This window comes from Chelonia mydas, chromosome 1 (assembly GCF_015237465.2).
Source record: "Chelonia mydas isolate rCheMyd1 chromosome 1, rCheMyd1.pri.v2, whole genome shotgun sequence".
NCBI lineage: Eukaryota > Metazoa > Chordata > Testudines > Cheloniidae > Chelonia > Chelonia mydas.
The window spans coordinates 158,055,507-158,081,795 of record NC_057849.1 but is presented as its reverse complement, the minus strand read 5'-3'; the positions used below and the strand labels follow the sequence as shown (position 1 = coordinate 158,081,795).

Sequence of the window (26,289 nt, the reverse complement as noted above, 5' to 3'; positions counted from 1 at the left end):
CAACAGCTCAGCACTTGGTGATGTCAACTATGAGATTTGCCCTGATATGCCTTTATCAAAATAAACTGATCTGACCTGATCATGCTCCTATTAAAATAAATGCCAACATGCCTGCGACTTCAATAAGAGCAGGTTTGGGCCCTACAATCAGTACATAGTTGTTACTGATAATTACATCTCGCATAATATTCACATATTTATTGCACTTGTCTGCTAAGACAGTGTCAAATATGAGAAATTCTAAAGCAGAAAGTCTTCAGCTTAAGGCAAGTGCTGTCACTGTTTGACCTTTTCCAACACTACATATATCTGTTGGTTTCTGTCAGAGATACTGATGTAGGGTGGAAAAGAAACAATGAATTTCTCCTAAATAACGTACATGTAAAGTTACTTTTTGGAAGGAGCATATACTGTATAACTTGCAAAGAAAGGGCTCCGTTCTTCCTTATATGTGACTAACCCATGCAGGGGAGAAGAAAATCTATGAGTTCTAATGATTTACAGATAGTGTTTCTTCTGAATTCTTCCATTGTGGTAGAGGAGGGGTGTGAGTGTGGTTTTCCTCTCCCCCAGTAGAAGAAGCTAGTGTTTTGACCAGTTTTTCTTTGTGGATCTCATGGCATCCACTGGTGATAAGGGGCTTGCACTATGTTCTCCTGCAAGTCGGGATGGGGAGAATCCAGAGAAGTCCAACTGTGGCCTGCTTCCTCCAACTTCGTGGAGCTAGAATCCCAGATAGTCCCCATGAAGGAGCTTTCTTGCAGTAGAAAGGGAAGGGGACCATACCACAGAGGCAAAGGTCCTCCCACCCACGACTCCTCTCTGCATGCAGTCATAGAAGAGAAAATAGGACCCAAAACCTTAAAGAACAAACTTTAGAAGGAATACTCAAATCACTTTTGAAACATTTCAACCACTCAGTAAGTATTAATCTATTTTTTCTGCAGAGTCTACAGTGCTTCTGCTCTATATCTCTGTTTGATTTATTGGTAGAGCTAAGGATTTTACATTGATCCAAACTCTTGTTACTTTTCTTTCTTTGAGTGAGCTATATCAAAAATAGGCCTATTGTAGGCAGATTTTCAAATTTGGGTGCCTAAGTTTAAAACACCCAAATCCTTATTTTAATTCTCAGACCAGTCCTTTGATACCCAAGTACCAGTTTCAGACACCAAATAATAGTTTGAATACCCAAATGCAGAATTCTGTGGCATAACATAGGTGCTCAAGTTTGAATTCCATTTCCAGAGGAGATACACCTGACATGAATTGGGCCCCCATGCTGGAAAGTAAGCAGGTGCTTACCTTTTGTTTGAGGAGCAGGGTGACTATGACTTGTCCATGCTGACCTTCTGGCTTGTTCATACGATAAATCTGTAGAGAAAAATAAACTGTCTCAAATATATACGGCATAAAGTGTGACACATTCTTAGTGGCTAAATCACTGGACATGGGAAGGTTACTGAAATGAGAAGGATCCCCATTGCCAAGCCCCTGGTCCTTTTAGTCATCTCTCACCCTGACAGCTGCACCCTGGCCTCCCTAACTACCTGCCTCTTTCCTTTCTCCTCTGCAGTCTACTCAACACACCACTGCAAAAAAAATCTTCACCCTCCCCCACTGCTGTGGCAATGTCTCTTCTCTGGCTTCTTGTCTCCTTCCACCTCACATTCAAATTTATTGTCCTCACCTTCAAGTGTCTCCACAACTCTGCTCTTGCCTTTAATCTCCCCGTATCTCCCCCCCCATCCCCCCCACCAACACACTTCCACTGGGATGTAGGTGGGGGGACAGCGCAGGCACTTTGATAGCTCACACTAGAGCCTGGCTGACTAGAGTGGGTTCAAGGATCCATGGAGGTTGGAGGCAGGAGTAAGTGTTAGTTACTTGGGTAAGATCTCCCATCACAGTGCATCAGATGAAAGTCTCTTCTACAATTCATTGTTTTAAGAAAATGGACTTTGGAATTTTTACTGCCTTGTTAGTCTGCTGCTGTCACTCCTTGAGATGTGGAAGGCTTGAGAGCTACGTATGGTCCCATCCAGTGGGGATATTAGTGGGGACAGTATAGCACTGGTTTTGTTATTATGATGTTCCACTAAGTTACTACTAAGACTTTTGATAAACTTCATTTTCTTTTATTTAATGTTATGTAACTTTTTAATAAATAAATTATTTATTCTTATTAATCACAGAGCATTTGGAAGGATCTGCTCTGTAGCTGAGGCAATCACTAGTCCTGATATCCTTTGAACCCAGTGAGGCTGTACTAAATATCCTGTACCTCTGCTATACCCTACATCTCTGCCCTTGTCTGCTACTTTTCACTTTGCATGTGCCCTTTACTCTGTTAACTCCGCTGCTTTCATTTGCCTTTTGTTCTCCCACCTATGGATCCTTCTTTTATTCTTACACTTGATATAGCCTCTCTCACTCTCCTTTTTCAGAACCATTCACAAAACCCACCTCTTTCTGGCTAACAGTTAGCTGATGGCTTATACTTGAGCATTCCTCATTGCCATTCCCATAAAAACAATTTCAAATAGTTGCTAAAAGAAACTGAAACACCCTACAAGTTAACATGACAATGACAGCTCATGTGTCTGTAACCCTCAGAGTGCAATGCCACCCAACCGCTTCAGAGGGTGGGAAACAATGAGCCAGCAGTGATTGGGACAGCCCCAGTTGAACGGGGGTGGAGAACACACAATGAGGGGACACAGGAGTGTCCAACCACTCATTGGCTAGCTTGGGGATGAAGGGAGTGGTCCCTCGTCCTCCCCTTTCTATAATTTCAACCTTAGTCTGGGCCATGTGGAGCCTCTTTTTGCACTGCTCCAGTAGCTATAATATACACAATATACTAATTTTGGGCCTCCTTTGAGATCTCAAGAAAGGGAATAAAATACACCTGTTGCCAAATCAGTGCTGTATTAAGGTAGAAGCATAGACTCCTTTGAATGGATGGTAGATTCTTAATAGTGTCTTAGCTTTCTTTTAGAAAGGTTGTTTGACAGTCTTTAAAAATGAAATCAGGTAGGAAGTTGTGAACCCAGTTGAGAAGGCAGTTTGACTCTGAGTGTGGCTTTTGTATATCTACTCATTTTCAGACACTACTGGAGAGAGAATGGAATGGAAACAAAGTGTAATGTGTAATTCACAACCAAATTGCCTTTAATTTATTTAGTCTGTTTGGCTTGCGTGTATAACTGGCATTGCCATCGCTGTGGTCTGATGGAATCTTACACTCTCAAAATTTCGTTTTTGCTGGAATACACACTTTTTGTTCTGTATTATATTTTAAGTAACTGTGCCTTTTTATCCTTGATTTTTCTACTTTTATACCACATTCTTCTCTTGTGGAAACATGGAGAATTGGACAAAATAGCGCTAACTGTATAGGTATTTATCCCTGATCTGAGTAACTGTATAGGGTACTATTATAATTATTTATTATAGTATAGTCGCACCCAGAAGCCCCAATCAAATTGGGATCCAATTGTGCTCAGTACCATTAAAGCATATAGTTAGAGATAGTCTTCTCCCTGGAGAACTCACCATCTAAAAGGAAAACGAAGACAGACGAAGGGTCAAATTGTGTGCTGTGTGCAGTTTCTACTGCACACAGCAGAAACAGAGGGTGTGTTGTCAAGGAGCTGATCCCGATCCTCTGCCCAGCTCTGGATGACAATTAGAACAGCCTGGGGGCTACTCTAAACAAGCACTAGGTGGCTATGGTCCACAATGGATCATAAGCAGCTGAGGACTGTCAGAGTGCATGGTGGGAGGTGCACAAGCTGGCTATGCTGCACCTGATGAAAACCCTTCCATGCTGTGGTATTCCCAGCTTGGGGGTTGTGACCAGTGTGTGCAACATCTTGAGCTGGGCCAAGAATCTAGCCCAAAGGGAGGGGGAGTAGGACACAATATACAAGCAAAGGGGGGAAAGAGTGATGTCAGGTGCACATGTCGGTAATTCCAATTTTTCCTAACCCTTCACTCTCCCACAAAGGTAGAAAAGAACAACATGATACTGATGAGATATGTGCCTGTCACTAGCCAGTCTGCACTCCTTCCCATTCTTCATTTGTTTTTTTGAGAGGGATGGGAAGTGGGGCTCAGATTGTAAACTCTTGTGTAACTGTATATTAAGGGCAGTTGCATGGCACTTGTGCATTTGCATACTAGTGCTAGTTGTTAGGATTTTATTTTTAAAATACCACATACCTGAAATTAATTACGAAGTATAAATTTAGTACTGTGAGAAAACTCTTGAGTCAAGAGGCAAAACACATCATCATACAGTTGTGTGACTACGCCCTCTTTTAAAGGAAAGATCCAGCTCTCAGCCCTACTTGAAACAGCATCAAAATTAAGACTTCATTCTTAGTTCAGGATCTGGGAGTTTATTTGGACAATGATTTGTATTTTGTTAAACATATTGCTATCACAGATAAGCAGGTCTGTTTTTACTCATGAGAAATTGGTACAGTATGTCCTTATCTAGAACAGATCTTGTAATTCACTCTCATTTGATGAGACATTTAGGTAATCCCATATTAGTCCTTCCTGAGCTACTACAGTGTATCACTTTTAACTTGCAAAAAATTCCTGGTATTCTATTGTCAGGACAGCTGAAGAAATATGACTTTGCCTTTCTAATTCTTCAGGAACCTCACTCACTTCCTATTCTCCATTATATTCATTTAACAATGGTAATTGTTTAATTTTGAGTCACTATCTGGAATTGCTTCCCAATGTTTGGCTAATGCATTTTTACTTTAGCATCCTCTATCCCTCTTTTTCCTTTTACTTGTAATCAATGACTGCCTCGAGGACAATCATAGCTACTCCTGTTATTAGCAAAAGAGCATTTAGTTATGGAATAGCTTCCCTGTAAAAGTTAGGCTGTGTCAATTCTAGTTGAGATTTGGACCTTGTCTGAAAACTAGAGTTATCAGGAATTTTCTGCTGAAAGAAAACTAAGAAAACACCTGTACCCAGGAACCCTTGTACCCAGATTTTACTTAATTGTTTTTATTTTCTGTTGGGAAAATCAAAATTAAATCTTACATTTTAGGTCAGCTGGACCCAGACTGAAATATTTTGGTTGGTTGAACTGACCCAAAACATTTCATTTTGAATCAGGTCAACATTATACTGCATCTCCCTTTGGTGTTGCATAGCCTCATGGGAGCTTTAGTTCTCTCCTGGACACCCTGGCTAGAAGCAATGTAGTTTCCCTTCTGACCAAGCCCTGAGGTGTATCATGGGAGAAGGGGGTCACATGACAGTGGGCATAATAAAATTTTATTGTACAACTCGTGTATGTGTTGTTTCAGGGATCATATTAATGTATTTGATCACATTTTAAACATACCTTTATCAAAATTCTTGATTCACAGAATGAACAACAAATAACTAATAAAAATAGAGATAGAAAGGAAATACATATATAAGAAATTACTTTAATTTTATGTAAGGAAATTATATTTGATTCTTCTGTATTAAAAAAAAATGATGAATGAACCATCCAGAGGAGTATGCGCTAAGGATAGGTACATAGGAATTGTCATACTGGAAAAGTCCTGTGTTCCATCTAATCTGCTATCCTGTTTCCAACTATTCAGAGGAAGATTGAAGACTCCACACAGTAAGCAGATTTGGGGTAATCTTCCTACTAGAGATAGGATTAGTTAGAGATTAGTGAGAGCTCTGAAGGATCAGGTTTCATATCTGATATAAATTTGTGTTGGTAATTACTACTCCAACTGAATATTCTTGTTATCCATATAAATGTCCAATCTCTCTTTGGATCTTGCTAAGCTCTGCACTTCAACAACATCCCATGACAATGAGGTCCAAAGTCTACTTATGTGTTGTGTGAAAAAGTATTTCCTTTTATCAGTTTTGAATTTGCTTCCTCTTGATTTCATTGAATGTCCTCTCATTCTTGTATTGAGACACATGGAAAATAGAAGTTCCCAATCCACCTTTTCTAAGCCTCTCATTATTTTATAATAATTTTATCATGTACCTCTCATTGGTCATCTCTTATCTAAGGTAAAAAATCCCTGATTTACCAATTGCTCACCAGAGGAGAGCTTTTCCAGGGTTTTAATCATTCTCATCACTTCTCTCTGAATGCCCTCTAATTCTGCAAATATAATTCTGGAGATGGGGTGACGAGTACTGAACACAACGTTCCAAATGAGGCTGCACTGTTGATTTATATAGTGGCACAATAATCTTTTCCATATCATTCTCCACCCTGTTCCTTATGCAGCTTAACATTTTGTTAGTTTTTTTGACAGCAGTTGTACACTGAGCAGAGGTCTCCATTGAGCAGTCCATAGTGATGCCCAGGTCCCTTTTCCTGAATTAATAAGGTTAATTTAGAACTCAGTAAGGTATAGGAATAGTTCAAATTTTCCCCTCCAATTTGCATTATATTGCATTTATCAACATTCACTTTCATCAGCCATTGTATTGCCCATTCACTTAGCTTGGTTAATTCCCACTGAAGTTCCTCACAGTTCTCTCTGGATTTAACTAATCTAAATAATTTTGTGCCATTTGCAAATTTTGCTTCTTCACTTTTGTCACAGATTTTGTCACCATCCTTTTCCAGATCATTAAACATCAGTCATCCTAACTGTATTGTGAGGCGCCTACTGTTAACCTCTTGTCACGATAAGAGTTGATTATTTGTTCCTATTTTTAGTATTATGTCTTAGCCAGTTTTTGATCCATGACAATATTTTGCCACTCATCCCATTACTACTCAATTTCTTTAGTAACCTCTTCTGAGGCGCTTTGTCAAAGTCCTTTTGAAAGTCTAAATAAATTATGTCAACCGGTTCTTCAATGTCTAATACTTTATTGATATGTTCAAAGAAGTCTAATAGAACAGCGAGGCATGATTTTCCTTGCAGAAATTGTGCCGGTTAGACCCTATTATATTATGAACTTCTAGGAAAAACCTTCTAGAAAAACCTAGAAGATCATAATATAATAGGGTCTAATTGGCACAATTTCTGCAAGGAAAATCATGCCTCGCTGTTTTATTAGATTTATTGAACATATCAATAAAGTATTAGATATAGAAGAACCAGTTGTTGTTCAAATTTTAAACTATCATTTCAACCAGTGCAAGATGTACTGGTGATTAATTTCCTGGATTACTATCTAGAGCATTTTTAAAATATACATACACCATTTGCTATCCTGCAATCCTCTGGTGCACTAGCTGTTTTAGTGAGAGATTGCATATCTTTACTAGCAGCTCAGTAACTTCAATTTTAATTCTCTTCAGTACTCCTGGATATATACCACCTGAACCTGGTGACCTATTGCTTTTTAATCACTTTCTTCTGTTGCCTCAATCCCTGCTAGTACTTCCTCTTTATTATTGGAAAAGCAAAGGTCCAGGCTAGGTATCTTCCCAACATCCTCAGCGGTGAAGAAATCCTCTAGCTTCTCAGCATTGTTCTTTTCTTCCTTCATTGTGCCCTTTATCCCTGGTGATCTAGCGGACCCACATATTCTGTCATTGGCTTCCCACTTCTGATATACTTAAAGAATCTCTTGTTGTTTGTTTTTATGCTTTTATACCCTTGCATCTAGTTATTTTGTCTCAAAAATAAACAGTAAACAGAGAGAGAAGAAACAAATAATAATACTAATACCACACTCTTACATAGCACTTACTCCAGTAGATCTCAAAGCACTTTACAAAGGAGCTCAGTATCATTATCCTCATTTTACAGACGCGAAAACTGAGGCACAGACAGGTGAAGTGACTTGCCCAAGATCACTCAGCAGGCCAATGGAAAGTGCTGGGAATAGAACCTAGGTCTCCTGAGTCCCAGCCCACTGCTCTATCCACTAGGCCACACTGCCTCAAAAATAGATGGCTATGGAAAAACAGACTCATTAAGCTGCTCTTCCATCCCACTTCATCCCACACAGGGGACCATATATACCTATAGATATATATTATTCAACATTTATATACTGTGCTATTTTATAGGAGTCTGAGAAAGAGAGAGGGATAGTGAGAGTGAGCAAGATTGCATCACATAGTAAGATCATCATTCATACCTGGCCTGGTTGTAATTCTTTGTGTCGCTTCTGGATAAACTGAAGTATTTGGGAAAATAAAAGCTGCACCTCCTGCAGGAAAAAGTGGAGACAAAACACATAAGGACTGTTTTTTCCACAGTCAGTGCTGTCACTGGTAACTCTATTTCAGCCAGTCAGTATATTTGAATGAAGCATATGAATAAATGTTTTGTCACCCAGGAGTGAGGTTTATAGGGCCTGATTCTAGTCTCCTTTACATCAGTGTAAATCCATTCAAATTAGTGGAGATACCCCAGTGTAAACCAAGGTAAGTAAGAAGAGAATTAAGTCCATATTTTTTTAAATTTAGAAAAACTGGCTCCAGATTTCAGCAGGTTTCATAGCTGTTGTGAAGTGCAATTTATTTTGCCTTATCTTTATTTAGTGTGTACATCTCCCTAACCTGTGCATATTTTCAGCAGATAACCTAGGGCCTGATCCAAAGCCCATGGAAATAAGTAGGACTCTTTTCATTTACTTCCATAGGCTTTGGATCAGTCTCCCAGAGAATTAATTCTTGGTGTATAGTGAAACATTGTAAAAATAACCAGTTTGATGCAGAAAATGATGTCTGACTATTTCAGGAATTTAAATAGCTCTAACCATGCTAACAGATTTATAGTTATCATGGTTGGAAATCTGAAAGAAATCTAAGGGGATTATGTGACTTTTAAAAGAAGTAGGACACTAATCCCCTCAGGCTCCTTTGAAGTTCCCATCCCACATTTTTATACAAACAGAACCAAACCAAACAAATATTATTATTTCTTTTTCTTTCATACTGTATGATACTGCGGACATAAATGCTGTCTATGTAGCTGCAGTGTATCAATAATCCCAGTGAAGTAAATGCAGATTATTTTGTTTTGGGCAGAGAAACTAAGAAATCTCAACACCATTGCAATTACACAGAAAAAGGTAACAGGGATTCATTGAGAAACTACTGGATAACTGTGCGGGGAAGTTCTCTGCTAAATTAGGACTGTGACTCATAGAGATGGAAAAGACCCTCAAATCCATCTACTTTTAAAATGAAATTTAAGGGCTGTTCCAAAGTCCATTGAAGTGAATGGAGAGGCTCCCACTGACTTGAATGGACTTTGGATCAAACCTACCAGCCCTCGATAGAGGATATATTGGATATGAAACATTTGATCTTAGCAAAGAGCATTTAATGTTTGAGTAACTATGCTGTAAGTTTGCAGGGAAACAGTGCTAATTATGACAGTGAAAGAAAATTTGCAGAATATTTCACATTCTTTTTTGATATTAGCTTTTCCATTTCTTAAATAGTTGTTATTTCTGGTCACTGTAGGTAACTAATACCCTCAGGCATGATAACGTGCTGTTCAAAACTTGTATTTAATCAAATTATAATATATAGCATTCCATGTCACCCTCTGTTATGCAACTACTAGAACAAAACAAAACTTCCACTGATTTTTTTCATAAATATTTTGAGTGAAATTTTGTAACATCATAGAATTTTGCAGAAGAAATATACTTTTAAGGAGTGTTTCATATTCATCTCCTACTTGTCCTGGGTGGCTCATAGGAGGGTAAGTAGTAACTTTTTTTTTTTAATTTTAAATAAGATCAAACTTTGCTGAGACTTGGTGAGAAGCCCCATATTATAGACAATGTATGTGATGGAGGGTTATGTGCGTATCTATAAAGCATTGTACAGAGAGAAGAATCAGCACTTAGTAGGACTTCAGCACAGAACAAGACTCAGGGAAGCAGCATGAAAACCTGGGGACAGAAAGCAGTCCATAAAATACATTTTCTCCCTACCCCCTGACTTTCAAAAGGCCCAAGCATAGTAGTAGTAGAGGATAATGGCCTAGCATGGTAAAAAGGGATTTTTGCTTTAAAAAAAATCCCACACATCTTTTACATTTTGTGAGGTTATAACACCCTTTTTAATTTAGCATGTTTCATTTTATTATTGGTACAGTCTAAATTAAAAAATTAAAACTGGAAATACTCCACCAGCAAAATAGTCAGTATTGTCTTCTAAAATGGGGAAAAGTAAAATCCCTGCTTATCCAGTTCTTTTTGTGATAAAATAGTATTTAAATAGGGTTACCATATTTGAACATTCAAAAAAGAGGACACTCCATGGGGTACGTGTGGGGGGGTGTTTGCTTGCGCCTCCCCCGGCCCTGCCCCAACTCCACCCCTTCCCGCCCCCATTCCAACCCCTTCCCCAAAGTCCCCGCCCCAACTCCACCCCCTCCCTGCCCCATTGGGCCCCTTCCCCAAATCCCCGCCCCGGCCCTGACTGCACCGCGTTCCCCCTCCACCCCCCTCCCTCCCAGCTGTGCGAAACAGCTGTTTTGTGGCGAAAGCGCTGGGAGCTAGGGGGAAAAAGCGGGCACTCTCTCGAGTGATCAACATTCACTCTCTTTCTCAAATGATCAACATTCACTCTCTTTCTTGAATGATCAACTCTTCTTTGGGGAAAAATAATAATGGCAAAATCCCGGATGTTTTTAGATATTTAAAAATTCCTCCCGGACGGCAATTTAAGAACCAAAAAGCAGGACATGTCCAGGAAAATACAGACGTATGGTAACCCTAATTTAAATATCTGATACAATATACTGCATGGGAGAAATAAACCAGACTTAGGCACCAACACTGCAAGCTGATCTGTGCAGGTGGACTCCTGAGCCAGTACAGTGCTCCATTGACTTTAGTAGGGCTCCATGTGGGCAAAAGGATCCACCTGTGTGGATCTGATAGGATAAGATCAGAGCCTTAGAGACTAAGTGCAGTTTGTTGCATGTGGGTGGACCCTTGCGCCTCTGTGGGTACAAGAGTTAAATTGCACACAGGGATCCAATTGTAGAATCTGGTCCTAAATGATCTCGCCTCTGTTCAGTGTGTGTGTAGAAAACTCCCATAATTGCTAATATGAATCTTACACAAATATCAGGGGAGAATACACTGTCTCCCTGGTGATTTACCATTTCCATTTTTTAGCATGCAACTCAAACAGGAATCCTGTGTTTTTAGAAGATGACCTATAGGAATGGGAGTGATGCCAGCATTACCTGTGTTTCTAGCATGCATTAACCGTGGAGAGTTTTGTAAGGCCTTATCAACATCATCTGAAGTCAAATGTGGAAGAGGAGCTACAAAACAAAACAAAAAGCAACACCAAAATGAAAAAAAATTGAGAATTATCTTCTAAAGACATTTTTCCCCCGATAGGATTGTTTTAAAGCAAGTCTAGTAACAATCAGTTTAGTTCTGCTATTTGTGGGGGAGCTGTGTGTGTTAAAGCTTAAACTAGGGTATTCATTTAAATAATATTATTAATACATAATATTTCATTCTGATTGTGTGTGTGTGTATGTGTATGTAAAAGACTGCACCACACTGGTGTTGCAATGTTTGTTTGTTTTTAAAACCATATTCACTAATTTTAATGTTTTAAATTGTGCAAATTATGCCAAAACTACAGCCTTCAGATCAGTAATTCACTGTTCCCTTCTTCCCCCTTAGAATGTTAGTCATCTGCTACAAATCCTTTGGTTTCAGATTTAGGAGATTCTGTTCTCTTCTCCATGAATGTACATAACTCCTATTAATTTAAATGAGAGCTATATACACCTATGCAGAGTAGAACAGATGATATATGTTCATAGAATCATGCCTGGAATTTTCTTTATAAATCAATGTTTTTACTCTCATTTAGGGTTCTCAAACCTAAAATGGAAAGAAGAGTACGTGACCAGAAAAAACATCATCACCAAAAGTCCCTTTGATTTTCTTCCTACAGTATTGTGGATGAACAGGCTGGGTTTCAAATTAATTTTTGCCTAATATGGACATTTGGAGATATTCTTAAGATAATTTCTGAAAGTAGTCACAATGAGCCTGATCTAAGGCCCACTCCAGTCAATGGATGTTTTTCCATCAACTTAAATAAGCTTTGGATCAGGCCCTACATAATATTTTCTGAAGCAGTAATATTCGAGATAGGGAGATTTGAAATCCCAAATTGAAAAGGCACTACAACTGGAAATGCTGTTGATAGATTTGTTCTAACCATCATAAAGAATGGAAATTGTCTTACTCTCTCTGAGGTAGTGTAGATGTGAGAGGAGGATATCTGCATTATAGCTTGGGGTGAGTCTCTGGAAGTCATCTTTGGTCATTTTACACAGTTCCTTCCCATCAATGTTCTGGAACAACAAGATGTCAACGTCTGGAAGACCATATTCCTTCACGGCCCATTCCAACCACTGACGTACATGGTCTGTACTCCATAACGTAGGATCTGAATGGTTTCACAAAGCATAAAATTAGAATCATAGAAGATTAGGGTTGGAAGAGACCTCAGGAGGTCATCTAGTCCAATCCCCTGCTCAAAGCAGGACCAACTCCAACTAAATCATCCCAGCCAGGGTTTTGTCAAGCTGGGCCTTAAAAACCTCTAAGGATGGAGATTTCACCACCTCCCTAGGTAACCCATTCCAGTGCTTTACCACCCTCCTAGTGAAATAGTGTTTCCTAATATCCAACCTAGACCTCCCCCACTGCAACTTGAGACCATTGCTCCTTGTTATGTCATCTGCCACCACCTAATACAGCCTAGCTCCATCCTCTTTGGAACCCCCATTCAATAGTTGAAAGCTGCTATCAAATCACCCCTCACTTTTCTCTTCTGCAGAATAAATAAGCCCAGTTCCCTCAGCCTCTCCTCGTAAGTCATGTGCCCCAGCCCCCTAATAATTTCCATTGCCCTCTGCTGGACTCTCTCCAATTTGTCCACATCCTTTCTGTAGTTGGGGGCTCAAAACTGGATGCAATACTCCAGATGTGGCCTCACCAGTGCCAAATAAAGGGAAATAATTACTTCCCTCGATCTGCTGGCAATGCTCCTACTAATGGAGCCCAATATGCCGTTAGCTTTCTTGGCAACAAGGGCACACTGTTGACTGATATCCAGCTTCTCATCCACTGTAATCCCCAGGTCCTTTTCTGCAGAACTGCCACTTAGCCTGTTGGTCCCCAGCCTGTAGCAGTGCATGGGATTCTTCCGTCCTAAGTGCAGGACTCTGCACTTGTCCTTGTTGAACCTCATCAGATTTCTTTTGGCCCAATCCTCCAATTTGTCTAGGTCACTCTGGACCCTATCCCTACCCTCCAGCATATCTACCTCTCCCCACAGTTTAGTGTCATCCACAAACTTGCTGAGGGTGCAATCCACCTCATCATCCAGATCATTAATGAAGATGTAAAAGAAAACTGGCCCCAAGACCAACCCCTGGGGCACGCCACCATTGGGACCAATACTAAATTAACAAAGTACATTATTGTCAAACTGGAAGATGATAATCCGTGATGCACTAACTTCAGTGTAGTTATACAAAAAATGAATTTGGCCTATTGGGGGAAAGAAGACCTGAGAAAAAATGGCTGTCCAAAGTATGGTGGTGAGGTGGGACTGCTGTTTATTATTTATTACATACTTATTTTACTGTTAACTTGTCCTCCCACATCACTGATCTTCACCTGTTATGTCTCATCATTACCCTACACTATTGTTCACATAGTGATGTGAACCCCTGTCCATATGCAGAGGACCACTGGGTACAGGTGTTTGTATTTGCAGCACCTGTTGCAGGACAGAAGCCAATAACTATCATTTTCAAAGGTTTCTGGTGAAGTTCATACTGCTTACTCAAGCAAAATGCTCAGTGAAGTCAAGAACAGTTTTTTCTAAGGAAAGACTGAGTAAGGACTTCAGAATTTGCCCTGTTATTTAATAAGTTAGCATAGATTCAGTTAGATAGAGCATTCTTTTCCTAACCTTAAAAATACAAAGTGAAGAGGAGAAGAAAACATGCACTCACTGGTTGCTCAACCCTTACTCAAATGATCTAGAGCTTGAGCTTTTTCCAAAATGTATCAATTTTCAGCATTTATAAGATATTGTGACATGCAGGATAAGAGTGCTCTTGAAATCAGCAAATTTTTTCATGACAAAGATCTGAGTAATGTCTTCCCGAATATTTTCATTGCATTGAGACTGTATTTGAATGTACCCATTGCCAGCTGTGAAGCAGAGTAATTGTTCTCTAAGCTTTGTCTGAATGAAAAGTTGTCTTTGGTGAGCTATGGTAGAAACAAAATTTAATGCTCTTGCAATCATGTCAGCTGAATGGGATTTACTTCATTTACTGTCATTTGAGGATTCAAAACTGAATTTGAATCACGTAAAGCTCACAAGATGCCAGTTTAAACCTACAGCAATTCATTTGACGCTTAAAGTTTTCTATTTTTATGTTTATCCAGGCAGTATGTAACCTGTTCATTGTCTTCAATTTTCTTTTCATGTTTATTCAGTAATATACATGACTTGTTGATTGCCATAAGCTGGGTACGCTTTTGTTTTCATTAATACAGGGTTCACGAAAACGGGGCTTCAGAAAAACGTTAGCCCTGGGCCTGCAATCTCATTAATCTGGCCCTGTCCTAGAATGTTGTGATGTACTGCTGTATGCTGATAACCAGATCCTGTCTTGCACTTTAGAGAGTGTAGCTCACGAAAGCTTATGGTCTAATAAAGTTGTTAGTCTCTAAGGTGCCACAAGTACTCCTTTTATTTTTGTGGATACAGACTAACACGGGTGCTATTCTGAAACCTGTCTTGCACTAGTTTTTGTTAATTATATCAGATACTGACAAATCTGGCTGTGGGGAAAAAATGAACTGGTCCAAATCTTTGCCCATTCCTCCAAATCTTTGCCCATTCCTCTCCTGACCCGCCCCCTCCTTTTTTTTTTTTTTTTGTAAGAGCTGAGCAAAATTTGTGGACAAAAGTTGTTTCACCAAAAACTGCAAATGCATGTTGACTGAAACATTTTGCAAATTTGTGTTGAATTCGCCAAATTGCTTCAGTTGAAAAAAACCCTCAAAAAATAAAATTCCCCCCCAAAGTCAAAATATTGAAACACTTTGACTTTGTGATTTGAGAAACTTCTTATTTTGACTGTTACTTTAATTAGATCTATATAATTTTAAAAAGTTTAAAAAATCAAGATAAAGAAAAAACATGTTGCTTTGGGGTGAACAAAATATTTAGTATGAACCAGAATTAAATTCTTTCAACTTTTTTGATTCCCCCAAAATTTTCTAAAACTTTTGGTTTGAGTTGCCATGAAATGATTTTTTCCTCCAATTTTTCATTTCATCCACTGAACAAAAAAATCAGTTACTTACACAGTTCTAACCCCTAACTCCAACTCTACCATCGCTCTTCCCTCTGAATTCCCTCCTTCCATTACCATCCCACAGAATCCTATGCACGTAGCCCTTGACCTCTCTCCTCATTATTTATTTGTATAATAATAGTGTCTAGAGGCCTCTACCAATATTAGGTCCCATCAAGCCATGCACTCTACGTACAGATAGTAAGAGAGAGCTCTTGCCTTGAAGATCTTATATTTAAACAGACAAAAGATCATATAAAATACATTATTCCCAAAGATCGGGAACTGAGAAGAAAGAGATTATGTGACTTGCCCAAGCTCACACATTAATCCCATGGTAGAGCTGGGAATTGAACTTTGATCTTCTGTATGCCTGTGCAGTGAGTGTCTTAACCTCAAAACCTCCCTTCTTCTCCTAATCAGTCTTAACCCATTCTGCTCCCCAAAACCATTCTCAAAGGTCTATGGTGCTCCTCAAAGTCTTTCAGACTACGTGCACCTGCTCACTTCAACTTCCATGCATCCTGGGCTTCCCGTTTAGTTAGGCTACATCCATTTTAAGACTTTGAAGGTCTGAAGCCCTTAGCTCTCGGGAACTTTAGAGACTCTTCCTATATTTTGAAGCAGCCCGAGACAGAATGATCAGATTACTGGGAAGTGTGAGGCAGCCCACAGCCTAGTGGGCATGGATGATAGTCTGAGGGACCTTGATGATCTTCATGGATAGTGGGTCTGGTTACTGAGGGAGGAAAGGGTGCGTGGGTGGTGTGGGGCGCTAGAACTAGTGTTCATGATGAGAGGATCAGTAGTTGCCCAGTCCTGACTGGGATAAAACAAGAAGTCCATCAGTTAAATTCAGTTTAAATTGAAGTGAACATCCAAACCTTCAGAGGTTCGCCAACCATTTTATTATATGTACAAATTTTTGAAATGCTTCTTATTTTTGGTGATGAATTTGAATAGGAGTTCTGAACTCTTGTCATTAGCTTAACTGTGAGTTATAAATCCTGTGTTCTGATTTTCCTAAGCTTTGCCACATCATCGTGTACACTGCACTTGTGGAAGAGAAATGAAAACACCTCTAGCTGTCTGACAGATGAGCTTCACCCAAGTATTTTTTGTACAGTTTACAAAATAACTGGCTGTAACTATGATCATCTTGCTCCCTAGCTCACATTTAGATTCATCTCAAGGGAGATGCTAAAAGGAAAGACATCTTTATCACCTTTACAAGCCTATGGTAATTAAAAGATCAGAAAAGTCAAGAGCTACCATTGAGAGAAGTGTTCATTTTGCAAAGTTACATATGAATGCTATCATGTTCAGTGCTGCTTGTTTCCAATTTTGCAGAAGACTTTATCACTGAAAGAATCTCTTTGCTACAGTTCAGAAAAAAGCCCTGTCTAAATACATGTGGAGGATTGTGCAATGTGTGTGTGTATATATATGTGTGTGTGTGTGTGTATGTTGCTTGACAAATAACTGATGTAATTACAGCTTGCAAAATTAGCCACAGCTAGTACTCTTGCAGACCTTAGCAACTGAATAACTGTAAAAACATTATGCAATGTGGTAGCAGCAGGAATGTTTCACACAAAGTCATTTCTGCAGATCAATAACTAATAGCAAATTATACTCTTCTGTCTACGTGATGCAGATGTCCTGTGTATATATTTACATTGTAACATGATTGTCTGTTGTTTTGAGTTTGGGCGTGTGCATGCTGATCATTCTGTAATATGAAGCATATTCCCAGCATTTGAGGTACCCAAAGAAGACAGGGCACAAAGTAGTGAATGCCTCCCTGTCCAATTACCTTCTGAATTCCATAATAAAGGTTGCTACCAGCTACTGAATGTAACAGCCATGCCATTGTCTTGCAGGGAGTTGTTAGTTTGCTTATTAAAATTTATTACACTGCTCAAACACAGAGAATAATCTAGACAAATGGATTCTTATACATTGTTTAATTTTGCAAATTGGGCCTCTTTTTATTATGCTTAGGACCAGACTGCCTCTGTCACTTGCAGAGGGGCGGAATTGTGCAAGGAACATTTCCTCCTCTTGTGTATTCTGCACAAGAATCAGTGACAGTTGTAGCCTCTATGGTTGGGAGAGAGCAAGGGGATTCTAGGAAAAGCACCCCAGGCAGGAGGCATCTGAAACCTCCAAAATGCGGGCAGCATTGGCTGATGAGGTGGCTTTATTGTTATATTTCTCAACTCATTCTTCATAACAATTCTGGGAGTTTAGTAGTCTTTCTTCCTAATCTCTCTTATCAGACTGTCTTTGTCTTTTACATGTAGCATATCTAGTTTAATAAAAAAAAACTTGGGTAATCTTTCAATCTTATCAGGTTAACAGATTTCCTAGTAATATCAGTAACAGATTTTGCTACTTAAAAGTGTGTGTGGGGGGGTCTTTTAAAGCTTCTAACCTGCCGGAACAATCACTCTTCGTTCATTAGTTGTCATGTTTGGTGGTGGAACATGTTTCTCTTCCATATAGCTTCCATAGTTCATCCCGACATTGTCTGAGCCACTGACCATCTTCCCTCCTTTTGCCACACTGCAGTCATCAGGGGAATTCCTAGAAAAACAATCACAATTTGCCTACATTATTATAACACCGTCACTAATATTTTTATTAGTATTCAAATTGCATATGAGAGAGAGAGACTTTATTGTAAGGGCTGAGCAGTCATCTGGGAAGACCCCGCTTCTGGTCCATTAATTGATTTTGCTCTGAAAATATGATTGACTTAAATGAAACTACACCAGTTTACACCAGCTGAGGATCTGGCCCTATATTTGCAAACATACTATGGCCAGTAATTAATTTATTTTAAGAGGTGAGGCCTGACGATTTAGACTGGACTATTACAGGCAGTGACCCTGCTTCTCTCTCTAAATATAAGATATAGAGAACATGGCAAAATAGACAGATATACTTAAAGCCAGAGTTATTACTCAGCTTTGGAGAACTTTCTACCTCCATGGTTGCCATTGTTTCACTAGGTATGTGCTCAGTTCCATTAGATGTATATCACGTAGTGCAATGCAGACACTTCTATGTATGCCCATATAAAAGGGGCTTTTGCCAAAGCCATGATTCAAAATACCACATGCATGACTGGGAAAGACTTTCAGCTCCTGCCTAACACAGTCTCCATGGTACTGTAGTCAAGCAGTGGACGTCTGCAGAGGATCTGCAACCAGACACCTTTTTACTTTTGGCTTTGCTTTCTGAATAGAGCCTTTAGAGTTTAACGTTCCATAGGGGGTTCCTTAATGGCCTTTTAATGGCATCACAATTTTCTTCCTGCCAGACACAGGCATATTTGACCCTTAATTTAATGTCTTCAATGTGTTTCATCATATAGACAAATATTGCTTCAAAAAATCAAAAGAAAGAGCATAACCACAGGGGAATATCTTTAAATGTAAAGAGGGTGGGTTTTTTAAAGTTATACAGTACTAATATCTTAAGCATTCATTTAATTCTGCTATTGCAATAATGCATCTGTACTGTGGATGTATGTAATAGGCAGCAGGTCAGGTTGATTAGAGAGACATTCTGTTTACATGAAAATTACACTCTTAAAAGATTTTCTTTTCCTGGACATTTTAACCCCATAAATATAGTTGCACCTCAATCCTGACTTCTCCCAAACCCGATCAGTTTACATTCCACAGAACCTACAGTGTCCTCCGTGTATTAAATCATGGGGGTCCATTTCAGGATAGGGCAAAGTGGTCCTGTGATATGGTCCATGTGTTTTAGCATGATCCCTTCAATCTACCCATGGACACTGTGTGCCCTCCCCAATTCGGATTATTTATGCTTCTGGTACAAGCAATTTGCGTGGGTGTCAATGCAGAAGATCACACATGACCAGATTATGCACGCTTTCACACCTCTATTTTGCATTTGTATGGGGACAAAAGTTGGAAGAGGACCCACAATTTGGCCCAGAGTCTATACACCATATGTAGGAGAATGAGTTAAATGGGATAGTTCCTAAAGGTTATCTTAATGTGTACCGCTATATGAAAGTATAATTTTCAATTAAGGATTCATTTAAAAAATGCTGATATTTTTAATGTTCAAATATCAATTAATATCTAAATAAAAGTCCAACTATGAGGTCCCAATTCAGCAAGTTGCTTAAGCACATGCCTCACTTTTCGCTCAGGGGTTCTCAAACAGAGGGTCATGACCTCTCAGGGGGTCACAAGATGGTTACGTGGGGATTGCGAGTGGTCAGTTCTGTGCGGTTGATGGTCCACAGCCCCCATTCAATTAAATTAAATTACCCCTCCTCATTTTTAATGTAGAAGGATGGGGGGGTCATACTCAGAGGTGTGCTACGTGAAATGGTCACCAATACAAAAATTTTGAAAACCACCGGGCTCATAAATAGTCCCACTGAAGGCAATGTTAGGCATGTGCTTAAGTTCCTTGCTGAACTGGGGCCAGTATCGCCAAATTGTTTCAGTGGGTATAAAAAAAAGTTTTGCGCTGAACTAATTTAATGCTTGGTGGACCTATTGTTTTGCCATTACTGTGCTGTGGCTATGTCATTACAATATACAGTCTACAGCATACAATTCAGCAAGAGAGAAACTTCTTGAGATAAGGCTTTTGCTTTTGCTACTTTTGTTCCATTCAGTTTGGAGCTCTTTTAGGCTGGTCCTGGACAGGAAATTAGGCCATAAAAAGCACAGATTAGGCATTCAACACACTTCTCAAAGCAACTTTTGTGGCAGATATTTTACCCTATGTCTAAATTTCACAACCAAACTATTAATATAGGTTATCTATATGTACTTTATAATAATCTCATGTGTGCATTTCAATAATACCTAGCAATTATATAGCATTTTCCACCATAAATTTGACAGAATTTAACCAAGAATGATTTATACAAGAGGAGAGGAGGTAGAAAGAAGTTATAGCCCAAATTTTCAAAGTGTCCACAAGTTATTGGTGTTTCCATTTTTATTTTATATTAAATTGCATTTGTGCAGTACTTGAATATGGCATTTGATTTTCCAAGATGCTGAGTACCCACATATCCAGTTGAGGTCAACTGCTATTGTGGGTTCTTGCATCTCTGAAAATCAGGCCCTCACATACATGTCTCAGATTGCGGTTTCCCATAACAAGATACACTTCTGAAAATTTTGGCTAAAGTGACTTGCCCAAGGTTATATACTGCCAGGAAAACCCCTCCAGTCCTCCTGACTTCCAGTCCCATTTTGTATCCATTGGAACATATTGTCTTCCAGATCCCGGAATGTGATTTCAGTAGATCTTGGGTGAATTCTGTAGCTGTTTCTTATTTAATAGATAATCTTTCAGTAACAGCGCAATAATCTGAGCCTTAGATAGAGGACATTGCTTTAGCTGAACTTCCTATTTTTTGACAGATGCACATGCCATGCAGTAAAGTGCTAGGTTCCCGCAACCACTATGCCAGGCCACGGGCCTGAATAACAGCTATGTGTGTGGATGTTGGAGTTTCACAGCAGCTCCTCACCCAGGCCTCAGGTTGGGTGATGGTGGATTTTACCACCGCCCATACACAGTCAGAATACTTGGGCATTTTTTAAGAGAGTAAATTTCTCCCCCATGCACACCTCAAAATATAAATTGAATTAATTACTGCAGCCTGTTAAACATTACTTCTACTACACAGAGGCAAACAGACCAAAAAAAAAAAAATATTCCAGACATAGTTACATGTTGTGAGAAAGTTTCTTAGAAAATCTTTTTGTGGCTGAAATGTTGGCTTTTTCTGTTTACCGATAACAAATAGAAATGGCACCTATGTATAAATGAGATTGCACACTTAACTACATTTATAGTCAGAAACACAGGCCAAATTCTGCCCTTAGTCATCGCTGCGACCCTATTGAAGTCAACGGCATTACATGGATGTCAGTGAGGGCAGTTTGGCCTGTTCATTGATTTTTTTGTATGATGAGATTATTTTCAATGGTTTTGTGAAACAGACTACAAGCCACATCCTCTGGTCTAATTTGCAAAGTTACTTAATTTTCTTTTTCTATAAAAAGAACTTGGAATGCAAAAGGATTTAAGCAGATTGTTGTATCTATAAAACACATCAGTTTTAGCCTGCACCATTTCCAAAGGCAATCATGCCTTAAAAAACTACTGTAAACACTAAACAATACATGATGTGAAAGATCAAGTAGCAGCAAAAGGCTTTTGGCAGACTGACAGGACTGCTCGGGTGGTTCTCTGATCTGACTATAAACAGAGCGGGGGCGGGGGGGAGATCACAATTTAAGTTAGCATATTTCATTAAAATCCAGAAGCAGATGGTCAAGAGTTTGGTCCCTTACTCGACTGGATAAATGACCGAAGCCCCCATTCAGAAAGCATTTAAACCCAGGCTTAACTTCCAGCAAGTACCGACAAAGCTAAAGGGACTACCCAAGTCCTTAAAGTTAAGCACATTCTTTACTGCTTTACTGAACCGGACCTAATTCAGCAAATTAAATTGACTTTCATAATATGAAGAGTAGACCTGAAAACATAAGCAGGGCAGCCACCAGAAGAAAATATTTTTACTACACAGAACAACAAGAGAGGGATTGTCTTTAAAAGGTTTTTTTTAGGACATTTTGTAAGTCTGCTTTATTTCTGAATCATCAGGGGACTGAGGGCAGTGGAAAGTTGCCTTCAGAAAGTGTGCCCAAGTACAAATGGTGCAGCTTTGCAGTGATTCATTGTGAACTGCAGGCTTGAACTGAAACCTGAGATGTTTTTCTTCACAGCTGCATGTTATTTTTACCCTTTGTAAATATACTTTGTTACACCTGGAATTTACAAAAGCCCCCAAAAGGCTACAATCGTAACAATACTCACCAAGAACAGTTAGCAGAGCTCTTAGTCTTTTGTTAGGGACTGAGCTAATTCAATTCTTACGTTCTGCTAAATGTTTGTTGAGAAAAAATTTCTCCATAGGCTTTTGGAACTGGGACTATTCCCTTTATTTAGGAACATTTAAAATCAAGATGATTTTATAGGGGAGATTTAGAGCCCATTCCTGCTCTCATTGAAGCCAGTGGGAGGTTTGCCATTCATAGATTCTGATGGAAGCAGGATTGAGTCCATAAATAAATATATGAAGTACAATTTTTATTCTTCATTATTCAAGGAAATATTTATTTGTGACATAAAATACCTATATTGTGTGTAAATGCAAGAGATGACAAATGAAATATAATGTATGTAATTTTGATTATAAACCCATCTCCTTGTAGCATTCTGATGATTTGAAAAAACAACAACCTATCTTTCATTTACCAGAGGGAAAAAATAAAACCAACTGTATTATGGAAATATCTGTATAGTGCTTGGTTTGATTAATTTAATAACAGCCTGGATTATTCCCTCCCATGGCTATTTGCATGGGGGGGGGGGGCCTCACGAGAGTAGAATTCTGAGAATCTCCTTGCAGAGCTTCCTGTCAGAACATCCCATGTGCTGGGAAGCAGGGGGTTTCTCTCCCCTACATTCTATGGCATGAACCATGGTTCCATCCCAATGTTTACAGATCCCCAGGCTGCATTACTCGCTCTGCTCCCAGCTCACCCTTCCCCCTTAAAAACCAGGCCCACCTAATTCCTGCTGCAGGCTCACATAGTCCACACTCCCTCTTTAGGCTGTCCCAACACCTGAAAGAGCCTTCCACAGGCCTCCTTTCCCACAGAAGGCAGGGGCCATCCATGCAAAGAAGTATCCCTCAGAAAGGCAGGGCCAATAAAAGTCAATTATATTTGACCAAAATTACATCATTTGAAGATCAAACTATATTTAGTTTGTTCCAAGCTATACTCAGTTTATTCCCCTCTCTCTGCACAAACGTAAATTCTACTGCATAGAGGTGCTCAACATTTTTTCAGACAAAAGCATTGTCTTTGAAAAATGGCCTTTTTACAAAGCAATTGTTCCCTACCAGTGTTGATTTTTTGACACTTTTCCCAAAATTTTTCACGACATTTTTAATCAATATTTTTCATTGCAACAGTTATGTAAACTATATGGCCAGTTATGTGTCTAAATCTCACACACATGCATTACTGTGGAAACGTCCACGTCAGCTGCGAATCGCCTTAGCAGATGAATTTGAAAAACACTGCTGGGTACCAACACTGCTTGGGACACCAGGAGCAATCAGGGAACCAAAGCTATTCCCATACTGCCAAAATCTTGCAGAAAGGGTGAAGAAACAGCTAGAAACTTTGCAGACCCCAGAGGCTGGCTCCATTGGCATGAACTGCAATTCCTTTGCATGTGAACTGAGACTATGAAGCCAGACTTCAGTAATGATATCAGAAGATCAAACTAGTTGACACAGTACAATTAATGCCATCTATGTTCTTTCCCATGTCAAGCATAACTGAAGTTATGGCTAATTGGTGTTATATGCGCATAGGTAGGCAAATACTGTGGTTCTTATTCAATTCTTACTTGAGCAAATTCCCACTGAAGTTTGCTGGGTGTGAGCTGCATTTGGCTCATTGAAAGAACACACTCCTATTTTTGCATAGCCTCTTTCTTACAAAAGCTTCATGCCATTCTTTACACATGATTGTAATATAACAAAGACATGAAAATACCAAAAAATGCATGTACGTTATAATATGTCCTACCAAGCACTCTGAGCCCATCCTGTTCCCACTGAAGTTGATGGGGTTTATGCCACTGAATTTAACAAGAACAGGTTTGCGCCTTGTATAAAAGTGCTTTAAAAAAATTTTCCCTCCTCCATACCTTACTAAACTATTTCCCAGGAAACATCCTTCATGGTAGTTCCACTGCTGGCACTTTTCAGTGCCCACAGAAAAGAATACCATCAATGGACTCATCCACTATTTACCATTAACTTAGTATTATTCCTCTAAAATGACAACTCTTGGCTCTGCACACTCTCTGGCCAATGCCCTTTGCAGGTGAGCATTTCATACAACTATGCTTGTACACTTTGATTCGCCGTGTGTTTGTTTTTTGCTAACCAGGATAAGTCTACCCATTTTTGGAGCGTATCCCAAATAAGAACATGGAACTCAGGGTGTTGCTATAACTGGGTCAAATCAAAACCTTCTGTTATTTCATATAGCAGAAGGATAAAGCAAACTCCACATATCAACACATACAACCTCATTGACATTCTGCAGGCAAAACAAAAGATGCTAATTTACCAAGATGTATATGCAGCAGCCATACATTTTCAATCAAACAATAACTTTTTGCTAATTGACACAATCTCCCCTCCCCCACCCCTGCCTTTTTCTGGCTATCTCACAATCCACAGCTGCTTCAAGCCTTAAGGCCATCACAGCAAATTAAGGCAGTCAGCATCTAGCTCACTAGAGGCCAGGCAAGCTATAAATATTACCAGCCCTGCTCTTTGTGTTCACAGTGCAGGGAAACAGCTGGTTTAAGTTTGACTGCACGTTGTCATTTCTCCATTAGTGCAAACACTTCAATATTTCTTATGTGTGAGGTTGGAGTGAAGAAAGGGAAAGGAGAGGGGGGCACTAACAGCCAAAGCTAAGAAATGATGTTGTGTATATACATAATTTACAATTAGATTACTGCCAGGGAGAATTCTGAAGTCTGATACAGTGTTAGTCAAGCCAAAGCCACAATAACTTCCCAGTTGGCCTATACCTTTCAGGACCCATTTTCTCTTGTTTTTCTTTTATTATTTTTATAGAAACTCTATTATAATGGTAATGGATTACATTTCTCAAATTGTATTTCATTTCAAGAGCTTATAAGCCTGTTGTGTTTGCGGTTTCATAAAATACTAGTGTGTTGGAAGTTGGGGCCCTTCCCAAAACACATATTCCTTCTATTGTGGGCAGGGATCATATAGAAAGCTAGCAATGTACAGAATGCCATGCATACATAGAAATGACATCTTGTATGGAAACCACAATCCCCAGTGTCTGTGGAATGTCTGCTGATTTTAGTGATTAGCATATTTGTGCTGTGAAATTGATGTGCACAAACATGTTAAGTTAAAAAAGATTAACCCATTTTCTTTATCTTAGTAAACTTAAATTCATAACTTGATTAGACACCAAAAGCCATGGACTTAACACAGACACTGGTTTTATGGTTCATTACAACAACTTGTAACACACCACACTGCCTCCCACCCTTAACTGACCACTTCAAATCCTTTATACATAACAATCTAACTCCAAATTGCCCACCTCATTTCAACTGATTGCCTCCAGCATGTGTTACCCCTTCTGCTTAACAATCTCTCTCAATTTATATTTACCTCAGACACTCTGCTTCCTTCCCCTCACCTGAAGGAGAGGCCTGTGTAGCTTGAAAGCTTGTAACTTCCACCAACAGATGTTGGCCCAATAAAAGTTATTACCTCACCCACCCTGTCTGTCTCATATCCTTTGACCAACACTGCAAACATAAAATTCTTTCTTTTGTCTTTAAAGTACTATTATCTATTTCTCATTAAACACAGTAGATACTATTTATATTTTATGGATTAAACTGTAAATGTTCAACAACACACTGTATTGGTATCAGAGTAAGGTGCCACGTGTATTGGTATGAGCCAGCAGGGTTTTACACACTTTAAGGCCCTACAGTTCTCTACTGGCGAAACTGACCCTGGTGCTGAGGGCTACCACAAGGCCTATACATCACTTAAGATTTCAAAATACGGCATCAGTGAGATTTAAATGCTGCATAGGCCTTATGCTGCACCTCTGACCATGGGTGCATACGACCCAAAAGGAATGATCATGAAGGGGTTTACAGAGCTTTAGTTCAAAATTTTCAGGAGACTGCGATTAAGGTCATAAATCTAAATGTAGGTGCCCATTTTTGAAAAATCTCAGTCTAAATTTTCAAAAGTGAAAAA

At 39.3% G+C, this 26,289-nt stretch overlaps 1 protein-coding gene across 7 annotated transcripts in view; it reads right to left on the bottom strand.

Annotated features, from left to right (window-relative positions):
- Nucleotides 1-26,289, bottom strand: part of ERG (ETS transcription factor ERG) — a 206,270-nt gene that overhangs the window by 10,827 nt on the left and 169,154 nt on the right. For 4 of the 7 annotated variants that reach the window (XM_043538222.1, XM_037903894.2, XM_007064403.4 and 1 more), the window contains 5 exons: nucleotides 17,791-17,942; nucleotides 12,212-12,415; nucleotides 11,184-11,264; nucleotides 8,104-8,175; nucleotides 1,306-1,374 (listed from right to left, as the gene is read on the bottom strand). In XM_043538222.1, the coding sequence (XP_043394157.1) occupies nucleotides 1,306-1,374; nucleotides 8,104-8,175; nucleotides 11,184-11,264; nucleotides 12,212-12,415; nucleotides 17,791-17,942 (578 nt within the window). The remainder of the gene's footprint in view (nucleotides 1-1,305; nucleotides 1,375-8,103; nucleotides 8,176-11,183; nucleotides 11,265-12,211; nucleotides 12,416-17,790; nucleotides 17,943-26,289) is intronic. The other 3 variants (XM_037903906.2, XM_043538225.1, XM_043538224.1) reach the window with 1 other exon arrangement.